At 42.3% G+C, this 26,157-nt stretch overlaps 1 protein-coding gene across 10 annotated transcripts in view; it reads right to left on the reverse strand.

Annotated features, from left to right (window-relative positions):
* The window catches only part of JADE3 (jade family PHD finger 3), a 67,964-nt gene that overhangs the window by 32,130 nt on the left and 9,677 nt on the right, over nt 1-26,157 (reverse strand). For 4 of the 10 annotated variants that reach the window (XM_061377814.1, XM_061377822.1, XM_061377820.1 and 1 more), the window contains exon 2: nt 598-657. In XM_061377814.1, coding sequence (XP_061233798.1) covers nt 598-646 — 49 coding nt within the window. In that variant the 5' untranslated portion in view covers nt 647-657. Of the gene's footprint in view, nt 1-597; nt 658-9,153; nt 9,175-12,288; nt 12,413-15,872; nt 15,926-17,443; nt 17,463-26,157 lie in introns of those variants that run through there. The other 6 variants (XM_061377813.1, XM_061377816.1, XM_061377815.1 and 3 more) reach the window with 4 other exon arrangements.

Consider the following 26,157-nt stretch of genomic DNA (forward strand, 5'->3'; position numbering starts at 1 on the left):
GGGGGGGAGGCAACCTGCTTGAGTGGAAGATGTCCCCACCTTCCTCAGCAGCCTCAGGCTAATGTGTGCCAAGGAACATTTAAAATATAACTATCCTAAGCAGTACAACAGATCAAAGTAGAATAGAACAAGGACCAGTGTAATGTAAGATAACTATCAATATGCTTATTGTAACTCTGCATCTTATACACACTCTAATGTACCAATGCTCAAATAGCTTGCCACCCCCAGTCATTTTAAATTTGAGGCTCCTGCATAAGAGACAACAGAACTCCTTTTAAAAAATAGGAATTACAAAATAGGACCCCAGACAGTAAATTTTTCTCTTGAATTACAGATTTCATTTCCCTAACATTGAAAAGTAAAGACACTCAAGTTTCTCTTTACATTCTAAGTAGACTCCCCCAGGTTTAAAGGATCATTCACCTCATTTTCCTCCTATAACAGAAATCAGAACATCAAAAACCATAGAATGCAAAAAAGAAATCAAATTTTTTTTTTTTTTAATTGTAAGAGGTGAAACAGTTTGGCCTCAAACCACAGAAGAAAACCACAAGGGGGTGACAGACCAAAGAAAAACTAGTAGGTATTACTTACTCTCATTGTCTGAACTGTCACTGGTGCTTAGATGCCTGTGGCGTTTCATCCTGACGCATCCTAAAGAGAAAAGGAAAGTTGATGGCAACCATTCTACCAGAAAAATCACCAGGTACTGGCTGAGGCCAAGCTCCTCTCACTAAAGACAAAGCTCCTCTGAAGAGCTTTCAGGCACAGATATAATAAGGCACTATGTTTTACTTCTACAAGCAATTCTTCAACCACAGTATGATTTGTGAAACCAAGCACCCTCAAAACCAGCATGCCTCTGCTGGCCAGAGCTTGCTCCGAATTCTGCAGCAAGGATTGCAACCCGCATGATTCCCAGCAGGGCGTGAGCAGTGCTCTGCTCCTGGAGGAGACTCAATGTCCCATCTGTTCAGCCAGAGGAAGAGTTGCCATGGTGGCAGTCGCTAGCTGAGAGATGGGTGGAGGCCAGGAAATAAGGTGGATGCACACAGCAAGGCAACGATTTAGAAATACAGCTCACCTTAAAAGTAACCCAACACAAATCACAAGCCAGCAAAAAACAAAGGCATCCATGAAAAACAAAAGGCACATTTGAAATCGGGACAATCACAGAAGATAGTGACTGATGCCATTTAAATCATCTGGCCACCGCTTAGTTCACATGAAATGTGGTTTTCAGAAGTCTCAGAAGTGATGGAGGGTATCACTTCCATGGTCCCATTAAAAAAAGGTATTAAGCTTTTTGAAACTGATTTTTCAATGTGTAACACAGAGAACACGCAAGAAAAATTCTGGACCTCTACTTAACAAAGGTCAAAACAGTGATCAGTTACAGGCTCTAAACAAGTGCCAACAGAAATCCATAAACATTCTTACCAGACTTTGCTATTCTACAATATTCAATGCTACATTTGCTAAATAAGAACCAGTAACAGTTTACAGTTAATAACAGTAAATGGAAACTGCTCTGATCTTTTTAATGGATTGAATGAGGAAATCATTAAAGTAAAAAATTATTCTGCAGAAACAGACAAAGCAGAAGCTAGGCACAAGTAGGTTACAGAGAGCTGAACCTGAAATGCCTGCACTATTAGAATGCAGGCTTGCCCACACCTGAAACATAAGCAGCTGCATTTCTTAAAACCACATGCAGTTTTTAAACAGCAACACAGCTAAGTGCCCCTATTTGATAAACCCTCATTGGTAGTTACTGTACAATGGGTCTTGAGAGTATCCAAAGACCATGGGATAAACAAGACTTCCAGGTAAGAGAAGCCTGTCCCAAAACCTTTACTTCAGTTGAGTTGTCTGCAGCACAAATGTTTAATTTGGTGGAAATTTTCACTCCTATTTAAGGGAGTGAGTTACTGAACCTAAACGCAATAATCAATCACTAAAAGTTTAAAACAACCCTTTTGAGCTATCTGTTATAAGAAGACATTGCCCTACACTCCTGGGAGTCAAAAAAGGGAAGCAACATGTGTAGTTTTCAAGCAGTCAGCTACAGAACTTCTGACTCAGGTATTCAACCTGGGTGGAGGACAGACGGACACAGTGATCAACAGGGCAGGACATCAAAAGGTGTCATTTATATCACTTAAGCTATAAACTGCCATTGCATAACAATTTATTTCACATTAATTTACCTTCTCCCAGCTCAAAACAGCCTGGGGGAGGCAAGGCAGCCATCCTGCATACAAAGCCCAGCATCCAACAGAAGAGAAGCATCAAAACCAAAGTACCCAAAACACTGCAGGTCTTCACTTCCAGCTGGCAGGGTCAGGTAGCTTCTGCAGGCACCAGCCAGATGAAGGAACTTCCATGAATCTCTTAGCAAAAGCTGTTTGACAGGTAGAAGGCACCTGAGCCAGATGGGCTTGTCTTTCTGCATGTTTTGGGGGCAGCAGACTTGAAGTTAACTTCTGCACAGTGCAGGGAGGGCTAGAAGACTACTGTCATCTTGCCAAGTCATGATGTTTACAGGCATGGACTTTAATCAAGAGCAAATAAAATGGTATTGCCTGTTTAAGAGCTTGTGTTAAAGCAACCAAATCCAGCCCCCTGGAGCATACAACAATCCCTAAAATGCAGCAGATTCTGCCTGTGGCAACACCTTCTCTGCTGACAGTCTTTCAGTTCAAAGTGCTCTGGCTTACAGACCATCGGGCATGTTACAAGACCTTGGGAGTGGATGAAAAAGACATCTATGTGTGTCAAGCAGTATTCCTCACTTCCATTTCTTAGCAAGAAATTCAAGTGCTTGCTGCTTGCTTTGGTTTTATGTTCAGATGAATTTTTGAGCAGCTGTTAAAAGGTGCTGAAAGCTTATGGCAGGCGATTCTCATCTCTTACAGCCTATATAAACATGCAGCAATAAAACCTTTTCACTCTACACTAAAGACAGCTATCCACAGAGCACATGTGCATTCAACTAAAGTAGGGTCAAACACGAGGCTAAGACAGACAACTTCAGGAAAGAACACCCAGGAAGCCTGGATTTTTGCCTGGGCAACTAGGAAAAGCAGAGAGGTGAGGGCTACTTCAAAGACAATTTACACAGAAATGTCCAGTATAACAAAAACTTTGGAACAGAAAACACACCTCTGCAAAAAACTTTCTAGGAGGAAAAAAAAAAAATAAATAAAAAAAAAAAATAAAAGCTGTATTTGAGAACTGGATTTGCAGCAGCTGAGGCAAGAGATTTACACCCCTGTCACAGCAGACAGAAACAGTGAAAGCAGTCGCTCGGGGTAAAAGCCCCTAACAGTAATTACACTGGAGTCCTGACCGATTTTTTTCAGCAGTGTTAACCACAACAGTCACTAAGAGCTACAGAGCTACAGCAAATCACAGGTGCGTGCTGCATTCACTAAGAGAGGCTATTAAAGTGACCAACACTAGCCATATACCCCCACATGATGCAGAAGTAACAACAGACTCAGCATCATTCAACAGGACTACCTCTGCAGCAGACTTCACTTCTGGTTTTAGCGTGTAGGAGATGCCTTTGCTGTATCCTTGCATACACTGTGATTGGCACACAACTTCCAGCTCACTTCCACCCCAAAGTGTGGTGAGGGCTCATCAAAAAGACTCACTAACAATGATACCAATTCTTCAGTCATCAGTGAGGGGTCCCAAAGTAACACCCATTTTGTGGTAAAGATCCCACCTCACTCCTTCACCTGCCTTTGCAGAATGCAGGAGAATCAACAGCTGTTCTGTTCAGAGAGACAGGAGATATAAAGCCAGACTCCACAACACGGAAACTTATGTCAACCTCTCCCAGCTTCGGTCCAGTTCCTCGCAAAGCAGTCCAGCACCCTCCAGTTTTGTCCCTCAGCTTCAGATGATGATGCTATCTGCTGGATGATACCATCCAGAGCAAGGCTGCAAGCAACCCTGTGCCAAAGTTCCTACTTCTTCCATCACATTTAGTGTTATCACTTGCAATGCATTGTGAAGAGCTTAAAAAAATAACAATAAACCCACACATAAACAAATATCCCTGAAAGGGTTAAATGTAGAAAGAAAGGGCAATCCACACATACCAAAAGCCCAAACAAGCAGAACCAAAAATCCCACACAAGTAGGTACAATCCCTCAGATATCCTAGCTCTGCCTGTTCGCTAACTTCACCCCTGCAAACTATGGTGAAATGAAGCCTAGAATAAAGGAGCACAATTAATATCTTTTTCGAGATATGCATCAAGCTTAATAGAAAGGTAACAAATAAACTAACAAGATTGCCAGTGCCCTTTACCTACTTCACAGTATCAATGGCAAACCAAGAGAGTCAAATAGTTTTACACACACAATGAAAATTTAGTGAACTTTTAGAAAAATAAAAAATGTTTTTTCCACAGAATTGTTAAAATATAAATTTAGAAACCAGCCTCAAAGAAGTGCTGTTTATTAAGGGGGGGGGGGGGAGGTAAGATGAGCTATCAGCAGTATGATGGAAATGCTGGACCACAGACAACTAAAACCATCAGCCTCCTTCACTTCAGTTTTCTTCATACAGATGTTTTGCAAATGTGCATATTGAACTTTATATCTGAATTTTGAGAAATTAGTTTTAGCATTTAAACTTTCCAGTAGTTCCAATGTACAAGCTAAGATAAACAAGGAGCATAAAGCAACACAGAAATGTTGCTGCAGAGTAAAAAAGGTAAGTGGCTCCAACCCCCCAAAAAAAGCCCCGAGAAAAACCTTATTATTTACCAGTCACTGAGTAATGATTCCACTCCCTTAAAACTTAAGTAGAGGCGCTGTGGCTGTGGATTTGAAATGTGCTCAAGCATTATAGTCAAGCACAGATTAACTTAAAAATGATCATTAAGAATAAGAACATAATATGTTTAGATCTAAAGCTTCTCCCCCCATCTCTCCACTTCTTAAATCCACAGAAAGACTAACAGCTGATCTATCGCTTGTATGACAACATATCCAAGTTCTAAAGATGCTCACCTTGAGGGACCTTTTAAATTAAAATTAAAATACAGAAGTGACATTATGAAATCACCATCTCACAAGCAAAAAGATACTCAATCCTCCAGGCAATTACTGCAGTGGAACATTCTCTGCTGTCATTTTTAATATCAATTACCAGAGCAGTTCCTAAACTTGAACCATATTCCACACCTGTCCCGTTTCTGACTTGTCAAGCCATGGCCATACCCCTGCTGTGCTCACAACTACTAAAGATAAAACCCACAACTTAAAGAAGAAAAATCAGCCTCATTCCCTGCTGTCACCTAAACACCCAAAAGCAGGTCAAAATGCCCTGAACTGTTCAGGTGTTCAACTAAAAATAACCCCAGGAAACACACTCTCCTCAGCCACAAGCAGCAACATTATGCTGCCAGCATCTCCCTGGCTTTCGGAAGGCTGATGCCCATATTGGGAATTCTGCCCTGGAGCCAAAATTGATGCTGGATCCAACATATCACTGCACTTTCATTGAAAGCCAGGAAAAAACTACCTTGCACTCACCTAGCTGAAATGGAACATGGATCCCAATTTAACAGTAATCAACGTATCAGCCAGCACATGCAAGAATCTGACAAAAAATGAAACACTCTGGGCCAAAAATCTAGGGGAGATGCTTTGTAATTAATGATTTCTAAATTATGTTTGCTCCTTTTTGCTTATTTACAGTGCAGCCACTGCTGAAGCGAACAAGAACACTTGCCTCTACCACCATTCTCCTCTCCCTAGGGAAAACTTGAGTTGCACTGACTTATGGTACTTCCCCTTTCTGAAGAGCTAGTTATCATGTATTACTCAAAAAAAAAAATATAAAAAAATCAGTCAAGCAGCATATGTAAACAGCAGTTAACAAAATTTCAGAGCCTTATTCAAAATAAAAACTCAAATACCTGCGAAAACAACAGCAACACACATTTTTCCTTTTTAGTTTGTGTCAGAGTAAGCAACTAAATTTACCAAATAAGCCATCAAGTTTATCCTCATTTTGATACTGATGCACTGTATGCTGAAGAATGTAACAGTTAGCAGAAAGAAGGATGAGGTATCTCAGAGTCTGAATTCACCCAGCATATTAGGCAAGACACTAGTGACAAGCGTACAAAATGAATCCTTAAATCTAGCCCAGATTTCAGAACAAAACAGTATCTCCAAGGAGTAGCAGTCATTTCTTCCTGGCTTCAGTGTGTTGCAGAGAAAGGTTAAATATATCCATACGCTACTCAGTACCTGTTAACACCTATACAGAAGGAAAAGGCAACAAAGAAATTCAAGGAGCTGTAAGGCAAATATAACCTAGACCTGCGAGATTTTATTTCTTCCTGCTTTAAAATAGACTGACAAAAATGGAATTGGCCACTGCACTAAGGAAACTTTCAAGTGTGACAAAGAAATAACCTACTTTCTTTATCTTATTAAAAAGAAAAACAGCATCTATGTAGGCAAACCAACTGACAAGCTACACGCAAATCTCGGACTAAAAAATCTGTACTTACAGTTTTCCAATATGGCTTGTCTACATTAAAAAATAAATTAAAAAAAATACAAAAAAAAGGCAGAGGCAGTAGGCAGAAATTTCCAAGTCTCCAAAATGTGGTTTATGTAACTGTTAAATTTAGATTAGGAAGCAAATTATCTTGAAAGGTCTCCAGGAAATGTAGTACAGTAAGACCGTTTAAATAGGTCAAATTTCATAGTCAACTGCCAGGGAAATTATGAAATATGAGAAGAGTTAATACAACATTTCAAATAACTAGAGGAAGAGAGATCAGTCATGTTTGGGTTTATTACTATTATTTTTTAATATACTATCCAATCTCATAAAAAGGCTACATAAACTGGAAAAAACACCTACTCGGAACTTGGGTTGGCAGTATGTGCTGCAATGAAAAGGTCTGCAAGCTTAAACAATTCACATGAAAAGTTCAGAAAAAAAAAAAAAACAACAAAAAAAAACAGAACAAAACATTTTTTCTTTATTTCATTCTAAAGAGAATGAAAATTTTAAGATTAGTCATATCCCCCTACTGAAGAGCCCTAATAAAGTGACCACATCTATCCTACTCTCCTCTCACCCCCAAAAGGAAAGCTTGATTTATTCCCTGAAGACTGTACTTGGCCTACCACAAAATAAACCTTTTCTTGCTACTATTTCATACTAAGCCTTGGTTAACATAATAATCAAAGGAGGAATGAGCCTGTTTTTAGAAACAGCACTACCAGTGACAGTCAATTCCTTTGTCATTAATTAAATAATGTTGGTAGCCAAGGAAGTACACGTTACAGGAATATGGGTAACAACATGGGTCCATATAAAGTACAATAGTAACTACCTAGTCTCCAGCTCTCTTTCTTTGTACGTTACCTTTTTACATAAGGCAATTTAGCACCTCCCACAAGGATACTGTGTGCTTAAAACCTAGAAAGAGGAACCCAAAGTATCATCTTCCAGCACAATTTATCACCTGAAATAGTTAAATTCTGAAGTCAGCTGATAGATCATAAAATCATGATGAAGAAATCCCAAGTGTAATTCCCCTCCACCCCCCTTCCCATTCATCGGTGGATTATGGGCCAAAAGGGAACCCTGGCATCATTTCATGTGCCCTTCTACAAAGAAGATTCATCATTTGGTCTACTGCAAAGCACTTAATGGCCTTCATTTTGCTTTGTGAGTATAAAAAGAGGGTAAGTGATGCTATTTCACATTTATAACATGCTTTGATAATACAATAAAATACAGCACACCCAGAATACAACTGCCTTTCCTACCTTGAAAACAGAAGAGCAGCTTTTAATTCCCAGTGCCACATCCATGTGAAGACCCACCATGAGGGCAGGTGGGGACAGATTTCCACCAGAGGCCTTCACCTAGATCACCTCACACCAAGAAGCTGGGTAAAAATCAAAGTCATTCTCAGAAGACCACGTCACCAGCAACACGCACAGCACCACCACTACCTCAACAGCAACTCTCCAAGAGGCCTGACAGATTAAATGACACTCTCCCCTCTGTGCTTCCCTGACACCCAGCAGTGATCGAGCAGCTTTATTTTTGTCTTTGAAGCAAGGTGCATGTGTTGGCCTGTGCACAGAGCAGCCAGGTGGGCCAGGCTGACATGGAAGTATTTCTTCACATTAAACACTGCATCCTGAAGATGGTACCGACCTGAACAAAATCAATTAAAAAAAACAAACAACATCAGACTGCCATTAATGCGAGCAAATACACCGATGCTGTCGTGGTTTAACCCACAGCCAGACAGCTTGTTACCCTCTCCCCCCCCTTCTTGCCCTCCCCCTACTCCTGGGGGAACGGAGAGGAGAATCAAAAAGAAATGCAACTCCCACGGGTTGAGATAAGAACAGTTTAGTAACTAAGGTACAATACGAATCACCACCGCTACCACCAACGACAACAATGATAAGAGAAAACAGCAAAGGAAAGGAGTACAATACCACGCGCCGAACCACCAGTCCGACCCGGCCGACCCCCTCTCCTTCCGGGTCCCTCCCAGTTCCCCCCTTGGCATGACGTGCTGTGGTATGGAATACCTCTTTGGTCAGTTTGGGTCAGGTGTCCTGTCTCTGCTTCCTCCCGGCCTCCCCTCCTCCCTGGCAGAGCATGAGACTCACAAAGTCCTTGGCCAAACCAAAACATCATTTTTATCAGCTTTGTTCCCAGCCCGAAAGTCAAAAACACAGCACTGCACCAGCTACCAAGAAGGAGAAAAAAATGACTGCTGCTGCTAAACCCAGGACAGATGCGTATGTGGTTCTGCTCCTCTCTGCTTCAGTCCTAATAATTACTTTCTGCTCCTGAACACAAGGCTGTTTCCATACCAGCTGTTTATTAACAGAGCTACCGTTTTCCTAAAAGAGCAGTAGAGATTAAGACACACACACAAAATTATTTCCCTCAACATACCGTAATGAGTTTGAATGAAAGCCTACTTCTACAATAAGATAAAAAACAATCAGAAGGCGGCACTTCCTCCCCTGACACCACAACCAGCCGGGCACTGCCTGGCATTGCTATGATCACAACACCAGAGATGTGTTTGCCTGGCTGCAGCCCAGTGAACACTCCTCACCCACCTCTCCCAGCTCCTCAAACACCTCCCAGCATTGCTCCCACTCAGGAAAAAGGCTAAAATGAGGGCACAGCCCTCAGGAAAAGGGAGCCACCGTCCTCAGCAGGATACCAACACCCTGATGGTGTCTTCTCTTTCTGCCTGACCCTGCTGGGCCCACCTCATGGCCAAGGGAGTGACAAAGCTCCCAGTGCAAAGAAACAAGGAACAAGTTCCCAGCAGGCATTACCTTGGCTGCCACACAGCAGGTCAGTGCCTGAGGCCCAGGTGGCAGGCAGGCAAGGCAGGCCCACAGGGAAGGGAGGTGCGTCATCCTGCCAGAGGGAAGCCATCACAGTTCCTGCTTCCTCAGGCCAGCCTCACAAACAAACCACCTCTTGTCAGGCTGTTGGAAACTCCAGGGCAGCCAATTCATCCCTGAAGGAATCCCCCAGGAGGCAGGGGGTAACTCGCATACAGACCTGTAACTACACGCATGCATCATATGCCGCAGAAAAGTGCCGATCTCCAGTACACACACATGGGGGACTTAATCTGCTCCCAAGAGCCCTCAGCAGGGAAGACGCGGTTACTAATCGTTTATTGCCTGTTTTACAGGGCTCCCTCAGAAGAAAATTCATACCTGACATTAACACTGAGGTAGCATCTAATAATAAAGGGGCAAAAGAAAAAAGAAAAGCCCACAAGCCCATATGTACTTACTAAACAAAGATGAAGCTAAGGTCTTTGCTGCAAGACTGGTGTGGACATACTGCTACTAAAAACTGACCAGTACCAGACAGTTTTTGACTGGTGAAGGTTACTGCACCCAGTGCTAAGCCAAGTAAACGAGCAGATGGCTGCCCAGGGGCTCCCCGAGGGGATTCAACACCCAAAGGCAGCCTCATGCACTGTATCTGCAAGGAGATTGCAGTCACGGGCACGTCAAGCGCTGGCGAGAAACAGCATGCACACGCCTCTCCAGTATCACTGAGCAGAAAAGCCTCAGAGAGCAGTTAGCTGGGCTTTCTATTTTAAGACCTGGTATGATTCACATTACCTTGGCTCTAAGTGTTTTGCAGTCTTTACCATATCCACCCTCACGATAGGCTCATGTTAAGCAAGCACTGAAAGCTCTGACATTTCAGAGCTGCAGCACAGAGCAGCCATACATCACGCAGGGAGCCTCCAGCAAACCAGGCAGCTGCATACAGGTCTCCCAAGTGCTTATCCCACAACCTCACCGCTCTCTGCCCTTCCTGCTAATGCACACGTGGAGACAAACAGAATAAAAATCCCTGTGATGCACTGAGTCACCAAGTATTGTCCTGCTGTTGTACTGTGATGAAATTGCTCCACAGCCAGAGGGGAGAATGAAAGAAACTAACAAAAGAGTCACTGGTTAATTGAAAATTAGGCAATACCCAGTATTACACTAGTTCAAGTGAAGATGCCACTTTGCTTTATCTGCCTGATGCTGCCAGCAGTTTTCCACTTGTATCTGTTTTCACTGCTCTCCAGCTGTATTAATGCATGCTTTCATGACAAAACACAGGTAAGAAACTAGCATCACAGCTAGGAACACAGGCAGGAAATAGAGAAGGAAAGATCTAGAAATGGATGCATTACTGGGATTCCAAAAACCTAATTTTCTATTAATAGCACAGGCAGAAGTTCTCATCTCCCAAAAGATACTTGCTTAAAATAATCAGTTATTTTTTTGGTACTTGCAAATAATGTAGCTTTCACCGTTCTCTGTGTTTTCTCCTAAGTCTCAAACAATAGAAGAATCAACAACAGTAGAGTGCATTAAATATGTTACCTGTTTTGACTCATTTATTTATTGTTATAATATTTTGAAGAGGCTAACAACTTCGCTGCAAAGTTTTATATCACTAACAAAGCCTGAAGGATTGCAAAAAACAGCAAGCTGCATCTTTATATTCTACTCAAAGGATAACAGAAAGTAAGAACACAAATATTTTCCTATACGAAACATGAAGTTGATGATTTGTTGCCTCATTTGACAAGGACTGTTTTTCATTCACAACTTGAAAATAAAAAATCTGGATGCTGAAGTTTTCTTCAAGTAAGAAAAAGGGCACCAAGGGGATCACTGGACAGGAACAATTAAAGGGGAAGTACTGTCACAGCCAGAACTCAAAATAATACTTGGAATATTCCAAATCACTGGTTGAATACTAACATCCTACTACATTTTCTCACATTTCACACGATACATATGGGACTGCAGTATTTAATTCTCTGTGTCAAAACATCACATGAACAAAGATTTACTAGACTTGTTAAAGCACTTTTTTTACTTTGAAAGTCTTTCTAAAGAGACAAAAAAATTGTCTTAATAACTAATGAATTTAAATTAATTTTAACGGAAGGTCAATTAATTTCATGTTATGTGCTACAATCTGTAATACTACAACACACAAACGATGTTCAGGACTCTTTTAGTCCAACAGACTTAAAATAGATTTATAAAAAAGTAAGATTCCAGGTTTCTCTAAATCACCCAACTGAGGTGGAAGAAGACATTATGAAAACGATACTGTGACCAAACAATGTTTGTCCATTTTTAGGTACAGAGCAGAGGCAAAAAGAAAAATTACTCTTTTTTCCCCCCATCATAACACAAAATGCAGCAATGACAAAACAGAAAGCAAACTTGCTCACTGGGGCTGACACCACCCTGGAAAGGGGAACTAAAGAATGATTGTATTTGCCCAAGGTTTCTAAATTGCCACATCTTGTTTGAGAAAGCAGTCAAGTGATGCATCCTAAAGACCACATGAAGTTCAATTTCCTACCAAAGAGCCAAGCTGAAGCACTTTTCTGTTTTTTTTTTTGATGAGGGGACACACTGACCATTAACACTACCCCAAATTCCTCCCTCCTTCTCCCCCCTCCTTGATCAAATAAACAAGATAAAATGAGTAAGACTAGACCCCCACCCTTCTCCTGTGGAAAGCATGTCCTTACTTGAGCTGTGCTAAAGCCAAACAAGTGGATGGAGGTGGCTTTTTTTGGCACACGAAAAAAGGTGCCAACCCATAGGGTGGATCACAAACAGCAGCTGTACTTGAATAGGTGGAGTGAGAGGAAAATACTATCCATCCTATGAGGATAAGGAACTATCACAACTGACCTTCCAAAGCTGCAGGGGTGTGAGATAATGAATCTGACTCCAAAGCAGGTCACTTCATCCACTCTCCACCTCTGTACTGGAAGGAATGGAAATGCATGCAAACCATGAAGGCAGGGAGGTGTTTCACCACATATTTATTCACAGGTAAGAGCCCACAGCATGCTGCAACTGAATCACATGCTATCGAGAGCAGTAATAAAGTCTCTGCTGAGAAAGAGGGAGAGGTTACAATTAAAAGCGCAACTATAAAATTGAACAAAACAAAACCACCTTTACAGCAGAGTCACTCTCAAAACTCCACAACACAATGCAAAACCTGCAGTCAAAATGTTTTCTATACACAACTCCAGTTGGTCAGTGAGGTTTTATGAACCTGTAAAGAAGTCCCATTCTCTGCAGGCTCTTACCCTGTGCAGCTGCAGGGCACAGGGCAGGCTGCAGCTGTATTTGGTATCAGGGGTCTGCAATTGAGAGAAGGTATGTCTTAACCTGTGCTTGGGCAGAATAAAGCCACCTGAGACTACTCATCCACCTCCTCAGCTCTGCAACAGAGTGACCAGTTGTTCACACTGAAGCTGTGACCCAGAAGCAGCCCAGGCATGGTCCATCCTCTCCTTCGGACATCCCTGCCAGGGACACTGAGCTGCCTACCCCAACACCAACTATGGCTCCCAGTTAACATGCACAGCCATGCCACAGTACCTGTGAGATGCTTCTGAAAGGCCTTAAGGTGGTGAAAACAAACACATTCATAAAATGCCTTTAAAAACCGGGTCCTTGGGTATTCCAAGATGAGCTGTAGCAGAAACTAACAGCACAGAGAGCTGTGCACCTACACAAGAGAGGTGCAAGAGCAGCAGCAGCAAGCATCAATACAAGCCCGTCTGATTTCATTTGCTGCACCTGCTGAGCCACGTAGAGAAAGCTTTACGGATGAGCAACAGTAGTAGATCACTCATTTGGGCTAAGGGCAAGAAGTACGTTCTGGAGGGGCACCACTGGAGAAAAAGTATTTGCACAACATGAACCTCCAACTACAGCTGCAAGAGAAGCATGCAATGGCCTTAGGGCAAGAGATTAAACAATCTGAGACTTCCTGGCTGAGAAACGAAGATGCAGAATAGGAGAGATCTGCCGTAAGTGGTAAGAAACAGCAAACAAGATGGAGACACTCACTGCTGCTCATGGTGCAGAAGACAAGGGATACACAGTTATGGAACAAACTTTGAAAGAGAGTCGTTAAAAGAAAAAAGTCATTTAGTACAAAATTACTTGGAGAAACTCAATGCTATGGGATGTTGCAGAGGTTTAAAAATAAACAGATTGAAGAGAATTAGGCAAATGGAGGACAAGGGCTATTAAACACAATATGTCATGTCAATCTGCTGGAAATCCCAAAGTCAAAATTTTACAAGAAACAGAGTCTATATGAGCTTTCTAATGCTTTCTTTCCCTAGGTGTCCTCTGTTGACCATTATCAGAGACAGTAATTGGCCTAATTCAGTAAAGGAGCTCATCCGAAACCAGACTTGCTCATAACAATTCACCTCTGTGCAATGGATTTTATTTTCTTAATCTACCAGTTCCCAACCTCACCTCTCTGGACTACAGGTCAGACAGATGGTCCATAGGAACATGGTAAATACCGAAACGATTGTGTTTATCAGACAAGATTCTGATTATGATGAGCACAACCACCAGGGGTTCTGACAGCTGACATGCTGTTGCCCTGAAGAATTTGTTAATCGCTGCTCACTGTAGAGAGCTATTTTGGTCATAATGATTAAATATAAGATTAGCTCACTCTTAGTGTGTTGGAGTTGCTGCCTTTTTTCTTTTCTTAAAGAGAAATTAATAAACATGCTGTGCAAATACAGCCTACATGCACCTTAGGGCACTATCCATTCAAGCTTTTCTTTTGGGTTCTCTTCTGCTCTGCAAGGCTTCAACCCCTTTAATAACTAGACTTTCAGCTGCATGTCTGAAGTTTAAGACTTCACGAAACTGCCATTTTCTTTCATTTTTCCAAATCAGAATAACTAGCACAACGTTCTCATGTGAATTCTTACAGGTTTATTACCCAAAACCTTTCCAAGACACACATCTGAAGTTACTCTCTCTCCTCCCTCACAGGGAAATAACTCAAAACCTGCAGCCAGCACTGTGTGCCTGAATTCTATAAGCTAAACTCTTAAAAATCTACTGAAACTACCTAAAAAAATTAACCATGCTTAAACTTTTGCCTGTAAAGCCCAAACATGAGAGTGATCCGTTTCACCTGAACCTTTAATTTTCTTAGTCAAACCTGTCTGAGGTCATACTTTCCAACTGCAATGGCACAACACATTGTATTACAGCCCTGCTAACAGCACAGAATTAGGTAGGAGGAGAGGATGATGCTGGTTTTGTAGAGAAAGGAATCTCTAAACACTGACCCCTAGAAGACAAAGTGATGGTGCAGGAGTAGTCAAGGCCAAAGCTCTATTTGCAGAAAATCAATGGGTTATGCACAATAGCGACTACACTCAGATGTTCAGAGCTCAGCTGGAGTCTGTAGATCTGGTTTTAAATTCAGAGTATCTGACACTGAAAATTAGAAAAAAAAAACCTTCCTCCCCCCCTTTCTTTTTTAACAGTCAAAGCACAAGCAAGCTTTGAACTACAAGTCTTGAAACTGAGATTACTGCATCTCTTCTCTTTGCCATTCCTTATGATCTTTGGTAGCCAGCCAAATGGCTCAGCTTAGCTTCACTTTCCACATCAATCCCAAAGTTGAATAAGTAATAAAACTTGCATCAGGAGAGGGCTTTATAATCACATTAGAGACGTGCAACAGAGACCGGCTACCTCGGTTCACTGGACAGCTTGAACAAGGCTTCATAATGAGGTACAGGTGTTAGCACTAATTAGGAATACCCAGCTCACTGCTGACATCAGCCCCTCAAAGCCATGACTGCACTTTAATCCTTTAAGCCACACAAAAGAAAAGCAGAAAGCGGGCAGACAAAAAAGTCTCTGAAAATGCCTCTGCAGAGGATTGAAATATTTTTGCTTACTTAAGGGGAAAGAAAAAAAGAATACAGAAGTGTCACAAAGCTGCAGAAAGTTTACTGTGAAGCATCTGAGCACGTAAAAGCATCTAAACCTTGTGCACAGGCGGTTTTTAATTTTAGAAAGGGTATCACTGTGTACTCACAGGATGTATTCATCACAACTATCAAAATTTATATCCAGAAAAGCAGCACAGAATTAAAAGGAGTAGAAGCAGCACATGTAAATATTGTGGTAAGATAAAATTACTCTGTCTATGCCTACTAGCCTTCCAAGCATTACAGGATACATAAAGATAGATTTTAACTGAAATTATTACAAGGAGCTCCACAGGCTGGAACTTCATTGTTAACAGCTTCTTTTATGACTTCCTCTCCTTTAAAAGACTTTATACTCCTTTAAAATCCACAAAGCTTTCATTTAAAAGGCAGCATCTGAATGTTGAAGGTATACAGGTTCAATTTACACACTGTAAACACCAACTCGCACATATTTAGATTTTTTTTTTAGGTATCAGTTCCTCCTTCACTTACATGCCAGGTCATGAGGTAGATGTTTTCGCTTCAGCTGATGACATCACAAGCTCCTAAAAAAACGAAAGGAGTGCTATTTAGGTAGCAGGAGTGACATCAAGCATTTCATGTTTGAGCTACAGCTTAATTTTTGGCAACTAAGTGAAGGGTGTTTTTACTGCAATTTTCTCAAGCAAATGATATATCCATAATCTAAAGCCTTAAATCCCGTAATTCTCACTTAATATATAAAAAAAAAATGAAATACATCAGCTATATATACACATACTACAACTAAAAGTAAATTCATAACAATAATCTTGAAGTTGGTTTTGCCTTCCTCTTAACACGAATGGGAAACAACTTTACCAATACCAACAAAACAACTTTAATTAGCTTTCTCTATCTTGTTTGGGGAATAACAAAAAAGTTCTAGTCAGTGCTGCATGCTTGTTCAGCTGACTTAAGGAGCTGCTTTCTCCAAATACACCAATGCTTTCCTCCTTCTAGAGGGCATTCTATGAACTGAGCATGCTTATACATTCATGGGGGGGGAACGGACAAATAAAAAATAAGTATAGAGGGAAAGCTCCCTGTGGCTCCTGCTTTAATTCCTCAAGACATTCCTTCAAACCTCTCCTTGACAATCCTGGATAGTTCGGCTTCCCTGGCAGGGATTCTGCTTACTTGCCCTTTTTAATCTAGTTCTCAGCCTTGAGCAATAGCAAACATGGGAATAGAAGGAATTTTTCTCTCCACCAACTGCCCGCATTCCCCTCCTGCAGCATCATGCACATGTATGGTTTGTGTCCTATTGTAATGGACATGGCAAAAGCATTAAAGTCGTTACACCCAACAGCTTAGTTGCAGCACTCCTCGGAGATGTCAGCACTTAGACCAGGGTCTGTCCTGGCAGGCAGTCCACCCCATGCCTTAGAGTAAAAAAGCTAACAAAAACAGGACTGCTACAAGCTGGAGAACAAAGTATTAGAGAGCAGAAATTCAAGTAAAATCCAAGGAACTGATAACTGCAAACCCTGCCAGAAGAAGAATAAAAGGGGGAGGAGGGGATGGCAATGTCTTTCTAACTGAAATAAGGCAGTTCCTGGCCCAAGTGTCAGCACCATGTTGTAACGTTTCTGCTTCTCCACCCATCTGCAGCACAAGAAAAGGATACCACCACCCATCCACTGAGGAGTGGCACAGATTCTATTACTTAGTACAACTATTGTTGCTCAATTTCGGCTGTGGCATCAAAGGAAAACATTTCCTTACAATTGCAGGGGGAGGGGAACACACAATATATTATAGCTCCTGTATGCTGACCTTACAAAATTGTGAGGTTTTGGCAAAGTTGTCTTTGAGTTTTTTGTCTTTAGGTTTTTTATCTTTGAGCATTTTTTTTTTTTTATATCAACCCAGTTTCCTCTTTCCATCTCCTTTACAGTCTCTGGCTATACCCCACATTAAGCAATTAATTTTGAGCAATGCTAGAAGATCTGTAGATCAAAGCAGTACCACAGCCACGGCTGCCAAAACATGAATCACACTACGTGGGTCGAGTTTTTAACTGGAGATAAGCAGATATACACCACTGCTGCCACCACCACATGCATGGCCTGAAGCGATCACAGGGTCCATGAGGAGGAGACAAAATGCACTTGGCATTGATGGGAGCCTCCAGTCTCTGTTCAGAGGGACTCAACTCATGTGCAGCAGAAACATGGTTTGCTGAGCTGACACGCAACACAGTGAGAGGTGGTGACCAGAGGGACTTGTGTTAAAAGCCCACTGGTGCTCTGCCACAAAACCCTGGTACTAATGCTGCTTCTACCCTCTGGCTAAGAAATGCCGAGAACCTCACCCACAAAATGCACTGGGGAAGGGAGAGCAACGGAAGACACAAAGTAAAGTATGAGTAAAGTGGCTGGATCAAATTTTCAAGCATGACTTCGAACAAATTCTTCTTATGAGATGCTTCATTAAGGCCTAATTCTTTAGAGTCCCAACTGAAGCCCTTTAATGTAAGTTTTCCATAGAAACACAAGCAAAGCCCTGGTCGTGGCAGCCCAAATGACATCATTAAAATGCAACACAGCCTACAACTTTTAAGTGTGAACAAAACCACAGCTTTTGCCTCTCTGCTGAACCACAAAACTATTATATTTTTGAACTCCTCATTAAAAACACATTTGTTTGCTCAGTTAAATGCCAAGATGAACTCTGAAATACCAAAAGGTTCAACTAAAAATCTTTTCTTTTTCTAACCCTTACACTACACAGTCACGATCTTAAGTCCCAACTTACTTCACAACCATATATAAATATACAAGATAACATGAAAGATACAGCTGACATCACAAATTACCATTCCCCCCTTTTTTCCTTTTATTTTTTTTTTGAAAGCCAGTCTTAACATATTGATTCTGAAACACTGTAAACTAAATCACCTCAAGTTAACAAGGAGGGGACTCTTCCCTAGCAGGTGAAAAGAACAAACAGAAGAGTGCTGCGCAGCCTAAAAGGGTTCCAACCCCCCAAACCTCCCCATGAAGAACAAGTTCAGGAGCAGGGTAAGGAACACGCAGGAGACACTCACCCTCCTCTCTGCACGCATTGTGCCAACAGACCCCAAATTTCTACTCCTGGTGTGCATTTGAAAGAGCAACAAGGCAGCACTAGAAACTGTGGTGCAGTGAAACAGAAAAGAGAAAAAAATAATTAAGGAAAATAAAGGACAATGCAGACACAAGAAAAAAAAAAAAAAAGACCAAAAAAAAGACCCTGGAAATGCACAGTAGCTTTTCATAAATACTGCCTGGAAACTAAGCGTCACCAGGGGAAAAAAAGCATCAGGAAGATTTATTTCTTAAAACACAACTTTTAACAACAAAAAGCCATTTGGAACAAAGACCTATTTTTGCAGTTATCACTACTGTTATACTATCATTCCCTCTGTAATTTACCATAGTACTTGCCAACAGCCAAGCCTCCAGAACAAGAACTCTGCTGGCTGAAACAGTGCTTCATGCTTCTCTCCTTAACCATCCCGCATGCTGCACTGACATTTTCAGTAAGAGATGGGCGCAGGAGAAAAGAACAGCCTGGGTGCTGGAAAAGGGCACCAAGATGGGACAAAGAGCTCAGACTGCATAGCAGAGGCTCCACAGCCTCTCCAGAAGCACCCCTTCCACTGCCAGAAAGCACGTCCCAGCGCTTATAGCACACATCTCCCCTGACAAAGCTAAAGCCCTTTACCAAGTCTCTCTATGCCCTGGACCCTGAACAGATCATCCATTTCCTCTTTACGCAGTTAACTTCATGCTTGAACACTATGCTCAACAATTAGTACGCCCTAGTCTTTTCTCCAGACTAAATAAAACTCCATTTTTCATCCTCTGCTCATAGGCCATGTTTTCAACATTTCTGATCCTTCTAGTTGCTGCTCTCCAACACCTTTCTCAAGCTGGTGCACAAAACCACTGCAAGGCTGTGATGCCCAAATCTGGGTTAAGTCTTCCAGCTGAACCCTTCCCTAGACATAAACCACTTTTTCCTTATTACAGAAAACCATTATTTACCGTCTTGTGAATCACATATAGTAATACTATGTGCGTGACTGCTTTTGCAACACAACTGCTGCCTCATGTCCTGGCCATAAACAATCACTGTTATTGGGCCCATCGCTCCCAGTCTGCCAGTGTAGAGCCAGACCCCCCATCACAGAGCTTCCCCTTAGCCCCCTGCTCAGCCCTGCTCCATCCCTCCTCCTAGACTCTTTCTCCATATGTCAAACAACTGTACATTCAAAGCATCTCCTCAGATAAGACATACAGGCCCACTCAGTTTCATCTGAGTATTTAATAAGCAGTCTTCTTTCCTGTACCCATATCATCAATGGTAAATAGTAATTAACACTGGACCTAGGAAAGACCACTCAAATCTCACCACATTCACCTGTCCTGTTTCAAACTAATTAGCAACTACCATAGAATCATAGAATAGTTAGGGTTGGAAAGGACCTTAAGTTCATCAAGTTCCAACCCCCCTGCCATGAGCAGGGACACCTCACACTAAACCATGTCACCCAAGGCTCTGTCCAACTTCACCTTCAACACCACCAGGGATGGAGCATTCACAACTTCCCTGGGAAACCCATTCCAGTGTCTCACCACCCTTACAGTAAAGAACTTCTTCCTTATATCCAATCTAAACTTCCCCTGTTTAAGTTTTAACCTGTTACCCCTTGTAATATCACTACAGTCCCTAATGAACAGTCCCTCCCGAGCATCCTTATAGCCCCCCTTCAGATACTGGAAGGCTGCTATGAGGTATCCACACAGCCTTCTCTTCTCCAGGCTCAACAGCCCCAACTTTCTCAGCCAATCTTCATACGGGAGGTGCTCCAAACCCCTGATCATCCTTGTGGTCCTCTGGACCTGTTCCAACAGTGCCATGTCCTTTTTATGTTGAGGACACCAGAACTGCACACAACACTCCAGTGAGGTCTCACAAGAGCAGAGTAGAGGGGCAGGATCACCTCCTTCGACCTGCTGGTCACGCTCCTTTTGATGCAGCCCAGGATATGGCTGGCTTTCTGGGCTGTGAATGCACACTGAAGCCAGCTCATGCTAAGTTTCTTGGTGACCAACACCCCCAAGTCCTTCTCCATAGGGCTGCTCTGAATCTCTTCTCTGCCCAGCCTGTAGCTGGGTCCAGGATTGCTCTGACCCAGGTGTAGGACCTTGCACTTGGCATGGTTAAACTTCATGAGGTTGGCATCAGCCCACCTCACAAGCGTGTCAAGGTCCCTCTGGATGGCATTCCTTCCCTCCAGCATATCAACCGAACCACACAGCTTCCCTCCAGCATATCAACCGAACCACACATCGGCAAACTTGCTGAGGGCGCACTCAATCCCACTGTCCATGTCAGCAACAAAGACGTTGAACAAGACCGGTCCCAACACCAATCCCTGAGGGACACCACTCATTACTGGTCTCCAGCTGGACATTGAGCCATTGACCACAACTCTTTGTGTGCGGCCATCCAGCCAGTTCTTTATCCACCGAGTGGTCCATTCATCAAATTGATGTCTCTCCAATTTAGAGACAAGGATGTCATGTGGGACAGTGTCAAACACTTTGCACAAGTCCCGGTAGATGATGTCAACTGCTCTACCCCTGTCCATCAGTTCTGTAGCCCCATCATAGAAGATCACCAAATTGGTCAGGCAGGATTTCCCCTTAGTGAAGCCATGCTGGCTGTCACCAAGCACCTTGTTGTTTTTCATGTGCCTTAGCATGCCTTTCAGGAGAATCTGCTCCAAGATTTTGCCAGGCACAGAGGTGAGACTGACTGGTCTGTAGTTCCCTGGGTCATCCATTCTCCCCTTCTTGAAAATGGGGTTATATTTCCCTTTTTCCAGTTGTTGGGAACTTCACCTGCCATGATTTTTCAAATATGATGGACAGTGGCTTAGCAACTTCCCTTCCGTTTTCTAAGCAACTGCAAACATTTCTATGAGCATTTCACCTAATCCATTTTTCCTTAGCTTGATGCTGGTAACATTCATTTTCTGATAACTTGCATCATCTCCTGTGCAATTCTTACCTCACAAATGAACTTTCATGACTGAATTAGAAAGCTGGTCTTGTGATGCTTCATGTCTACGTCACAATAAATAATCCTACAGATGTAACAACTGCTTATGTGAGAAAGGTATTAGAAAATTATCATTATCACCTAGTTTTCTTACAGACTGTCTCGGCTACCTAACACATGTACCTGGCTCCCCATGGACCGCCAATATATACAGATCTCTTACAAAATGCACATGAAGATTTTAATACTACCAAGACAGCATGGGAAATAAGGCCAGTAGCTTGAGATTATAGATAAATCATAGTATGAAGCAAGAAGGTAACAGTATCCTTTCTCCTTATAGTTCTAGAAAAATCATAACAGGAACAAGTATACAAATACCAAAACAGTAGCCATCATATTTAACTGAAGAGACTTCCAGGCAATACTTATCCTAGAGGCAGTAGAAAAGAAAAAGTCACTAAGCTTTACTTAGTAAAGATTTTACTAAGTATTCATAGCAAACATGGTTGGATTTTTGCTTGCAATTCAGTACACATTCACAATCCTATTGTACAAATCTAAAGACAGCCCATCTCATTCTAAAGCAGGTTAGAGATGCGGAAAGCAGCTAGAAAAGCCAGCAACTCTCTAGCACCTTCACTTCCTTCCACTGTCACAAAAGTATTTCATTACACCTTTACACAGCAACAAGCCTACTCTTAGTAATAGCCAGTGACTTAGTAATTCCAACAACCAGTTCGAATTTGCTGGGAAAACAACTTCCCACAGCAGCTTACCCCATTTCAGCCAAACAATGCAGCAGGATGTCTAGAAGGACAGGTTTCGTTAAGGCAACTAACAAATAACATCAAACTGTTTTATGAAATGCTCTGAAGTCCTGGGCCCGTAGGCACCCGGATGGTGACTGAACACAGCAGTTATTCAGTGCATGTGTAGTGCCAGACACTCTGCAAAATACTCAAAACTTATTACTCCCTTGAAATTACTTGTTACACAATATGATTAACATATGTGTGCAAAAAAAGTCAGGGGTTGAAACAACTGCCCTTATGGGGAAAAGCTACCGAGACCCACATACACACAGGATTTAACTTAAACCACCTAACCTAAGGTGCACACAAAGCTGTTTATAGTCTTCATGTGTCCAGTAGAATATTAACATTAGTGAAACATGGTAGGCATGGGTCTGTAAAAGATCAGAGGTAACAGGATAAATTTAAGAAGGGGGGGAAGAAAACAACCAAAACAACAAAACAAAAAACCACGAAACTGAAACCCAAAACTTCAGGCTTAGCATCAAGGAAACATGCTGACAGTCAGAACTGCTGGTCCATATCCCCAGGGGACAGCTTGGAGGCTGCAGCTTTTGACGTCTAAACAAAGATTGGACAAGAGTCCTGGTAGTTACACTGCCAAGACAACATGCTCCAGCTCAGCATTCCTCAAACCAGCCCAAGGGCAAGACAACAACAAATGGGACCCAAGTATAAAGAGGAGTACTGCACAAAGTGGTTTCTTTGGCCTTTCTGCACCCAGGACTGCACCTAGCCATGCAAACAAGTTACTGTGGAGCAGCAAGTATTGTGCATCAGCTACTGCACAGCACATGTGCATATCACTGCACACTGGTGAGAGCAAAGCAATTCCAAGTAGCTGCTCCACCCATGTTTCTCTCCTCCCTACATCAGAGACTGAGGGATATAGAGGGTAATGGTTTCAAACTGAAAGAAGGTAGATTTAGATTAAACATTAGGAGGAAATTCTTCACTATGAGGATGCTGAAGCACTGGAAAAGGTTGCCCAGAGAAGCTGTGGCTGTCCATCCCCAGCAGTGTTCAAGGCCAGGTTGAAAGAGACTTTCAGCAACTTGGTCTAGTGGAAGTTGTACCTGCCTGTGGCAGGAAACTGGAACTAGATCATCTTTAAGGACCCTTCCAAGTCAAACCATTCTATAATACTTTAATATAGAGTGAGTAATGCCGCAGTCCACATACCAGGTCAGGTCTGTGCTCCTCTTTCAGGTCAAAATGTTGGGATGTGTTACTTAAGCCTACTGCAAAATGCATCTCTCTGAGGAGTGGGTATTCCCCATGGCAAGTCACACTGCAATGCAGAGGACTGCAGCAAAAAAGAGACCACAAATGCACATGGCAGAAGCCTGCAGTAGAACACCTGAACTGGGATGTAAGTATCAGGGACTGGAAGGATGCTTCTTGAATCCAAAAGTAACAAATATAGTTCGGTCCTACCTACCACGAGAAGCTGGAGAACAGGGCTTTGAGCCACTGCCCAGCAAAACCAGCCTATTTACGAGGATCTGGAACCACAAAAATAAAGCCAGCTCTTGAGGAAAGGGAACATATCTCACTGTTAGACAGTCACATTCTGGCCAGTTAGATCTTAACTGTCAACCCACTTCATTCGACTTTTACATCTTGTCCTAAACAGATGCGTTTATGTGCATTTTCCAGAGCTGAGTGACAGCTACTTCATGTCGTGTGCTGAAGGGAGGTCTAAGGGAACATTTCAGAAGCAATGATCTAGATGACCTAGAAGCATCTTTTCCCACAGATGATTTCCACGATTTAATGCAACTATATTTGTGCACAGTTATGGATATCTTTAGTGGAGATCTTAAAATAAAAAATAAAACTATTCACCAAGTGTGAGAACCTCTGAAGCATGGTAACAGATGTTACGTTTCTGATGGCACAGCCTTGCCATTCTCATACACCCTGCAGCAAGTCCCATGACCCCACCACACACACGAGAGTCACAAATGCTAAAAGCAACATCCACTGTTTCTTGCTGGATCCTCCATACACTGACAACATAAAAGACGAAGGGTTAGATTTAGACTTCAGACTAAAGTAATATCAAACTGTGCATTTCAATGCCTTCAAGTTACATCTCTGAAACAAGAAACAAGCCTTGTAATGTTTTAACTCCCCATGCAGCAAATGAAAAGGTCTTTAGGGTGGGACTCAAAGTGCCCAGCACATTCAGGACAGTCAGCTCACACACTAAAGAGGAAACGATGCCAGAAATATCTCCTCTTGCAGATTCAACTGCTGACTTGCATCCCTGTAAACAGATACCTTCAGGAATCAGATCAGTGCTTAGACCTTTCTTCCTCCTCTCCTCACTTGCACTCTTCAAATATCCAATTCAGTGTTGCATAAGGCTTCAATGATTGCCACACCTGCGAAGGCCATCCCACATTCTGCACCTTGACTTCTCAGCCCTCCTCTGTCCACCGAGATTCAGCCTCAGTGCCTCCTACCTTCCAAGCCCAGCTACCAGACCCCAGGCCCCTTTCCCTCGCAGGACTCTGCTGCTGCTAAATGGAGCATGCAAGTACCCACAGTCATTCCCCATTGCTCTGAGGGAAGCCCAGCTCACGCAACCTTTTACTACCTATGTTGTGCCATTTAGCTCTGACCGCTTACATGCCGGATGGCCACCAGTTGCTGGTCGGGAGCTCATGCCTGAAGCCACCACCAGCTTTTATAACCCAAATGAGCCTGCTGAGCCTCTGTTCCTATTGTGGTCAATGTAAGTATGGGGAAAAAAAAAAACCACCACCAAAACCAAACCCACCCACAACTGGTTGGCATCAGTGACTTTAAAGAAAAGATTCAGAATAATTTACATCTGGAAAACAGAGGGAAAGCTAGATCACAGTTAGTTGACAGCAGTCAAGAAAAGACTGTGCCTCCTCTTCTGGCTACATTAAGTTATAATACTCACCAACATACAACAGAGGGGTTCATACAGACTACAGAAGAGGCATTTTCAAGTTTCTGTAACTGCTGTGGCTACTAGGAATTTGAGTAAATAGTGAAGATACTGTGCATTCCTGGCCTTGAAGGCAGTCTCAGTGGCCACAAAAAAGTCACCCTCAAACAGCTCACCTCCTATCAAAACATTTAGTCAGTATTCAACTGAATGATAGTTTCCAGAGAAACTAAAGGAAAGGCAAGAGAAGAATAACAGTGTTAACTTCACTTGCTCATCACCATCATTTAGAGTACCTTTGACATCCTTCAAAGTCAGTACATTGGTATCTGTGAGATTTCACAAGGAAAAGCCCCCTGTTCTTTCTCAGTCAGACAGCTGATCATCACAATAGCACACTAGCACTCAAATTGTCACTTCCCCCTGCAAAGAAACTCCATAAATAAATAAAGTACCCAAGCTTTGCACTTAGACCACAAAACACAAGACTTGGAGCACAATCAAATGACAATTAATGAAGCAGCAGACACGAAAACAAGGTAAACAAGACTTCATCAACTTCATCCTTCGTGGCTGCAAATTCCAACAGCAGTAACCAAAAAAAGACTCCTTCCTTGAAGATGATCCTAAATGGTCAGAAAGAGTTGGTGTTTTTTTTTACTGCCATGAAAGAGAAACCTGTGTCAACTACTAATCGTTTCCCAAAGCCATTCCCACTCAGTCAGACAAAACACATGATAAGATCCAAGAAACGAGCAAAGTTTTGGCCTTGGTGGAATCAACAGGAATTAAGGACAGTGCCAAACCAAAGCCAGGAATTAGCAAAGCATCTATCTGATACATTTGTGAGCAGAGCTCCCAAGCAACAAAACTTGACTTTCTTCTCAAAGTTTCCTGATGCAAATATGTTGAGGAAGGGTGGGAGTTTGCAAGATGGAGTTGCAATGCAAGAGAACTACTC

This window comes from Neopsephotus bourkii, unplaced genomic scaffold (genome assembly GCF_033783945.1).
Source record: "Neopsephotus bourkii isolate Nb327-2 ecotype Australia unplaced genomic scaffold, CSIRO-AGI_Nbou_v1 NB_1760, whole genome shotgun sequence".
Classification (NCBI taxonomy): domain Eukaryota; kingdom Metazoa; phylum Chordata; class Aves; order Psittaciformes; family Psittacidae; genus Neopsephotus; species Neopsephotus bourkii.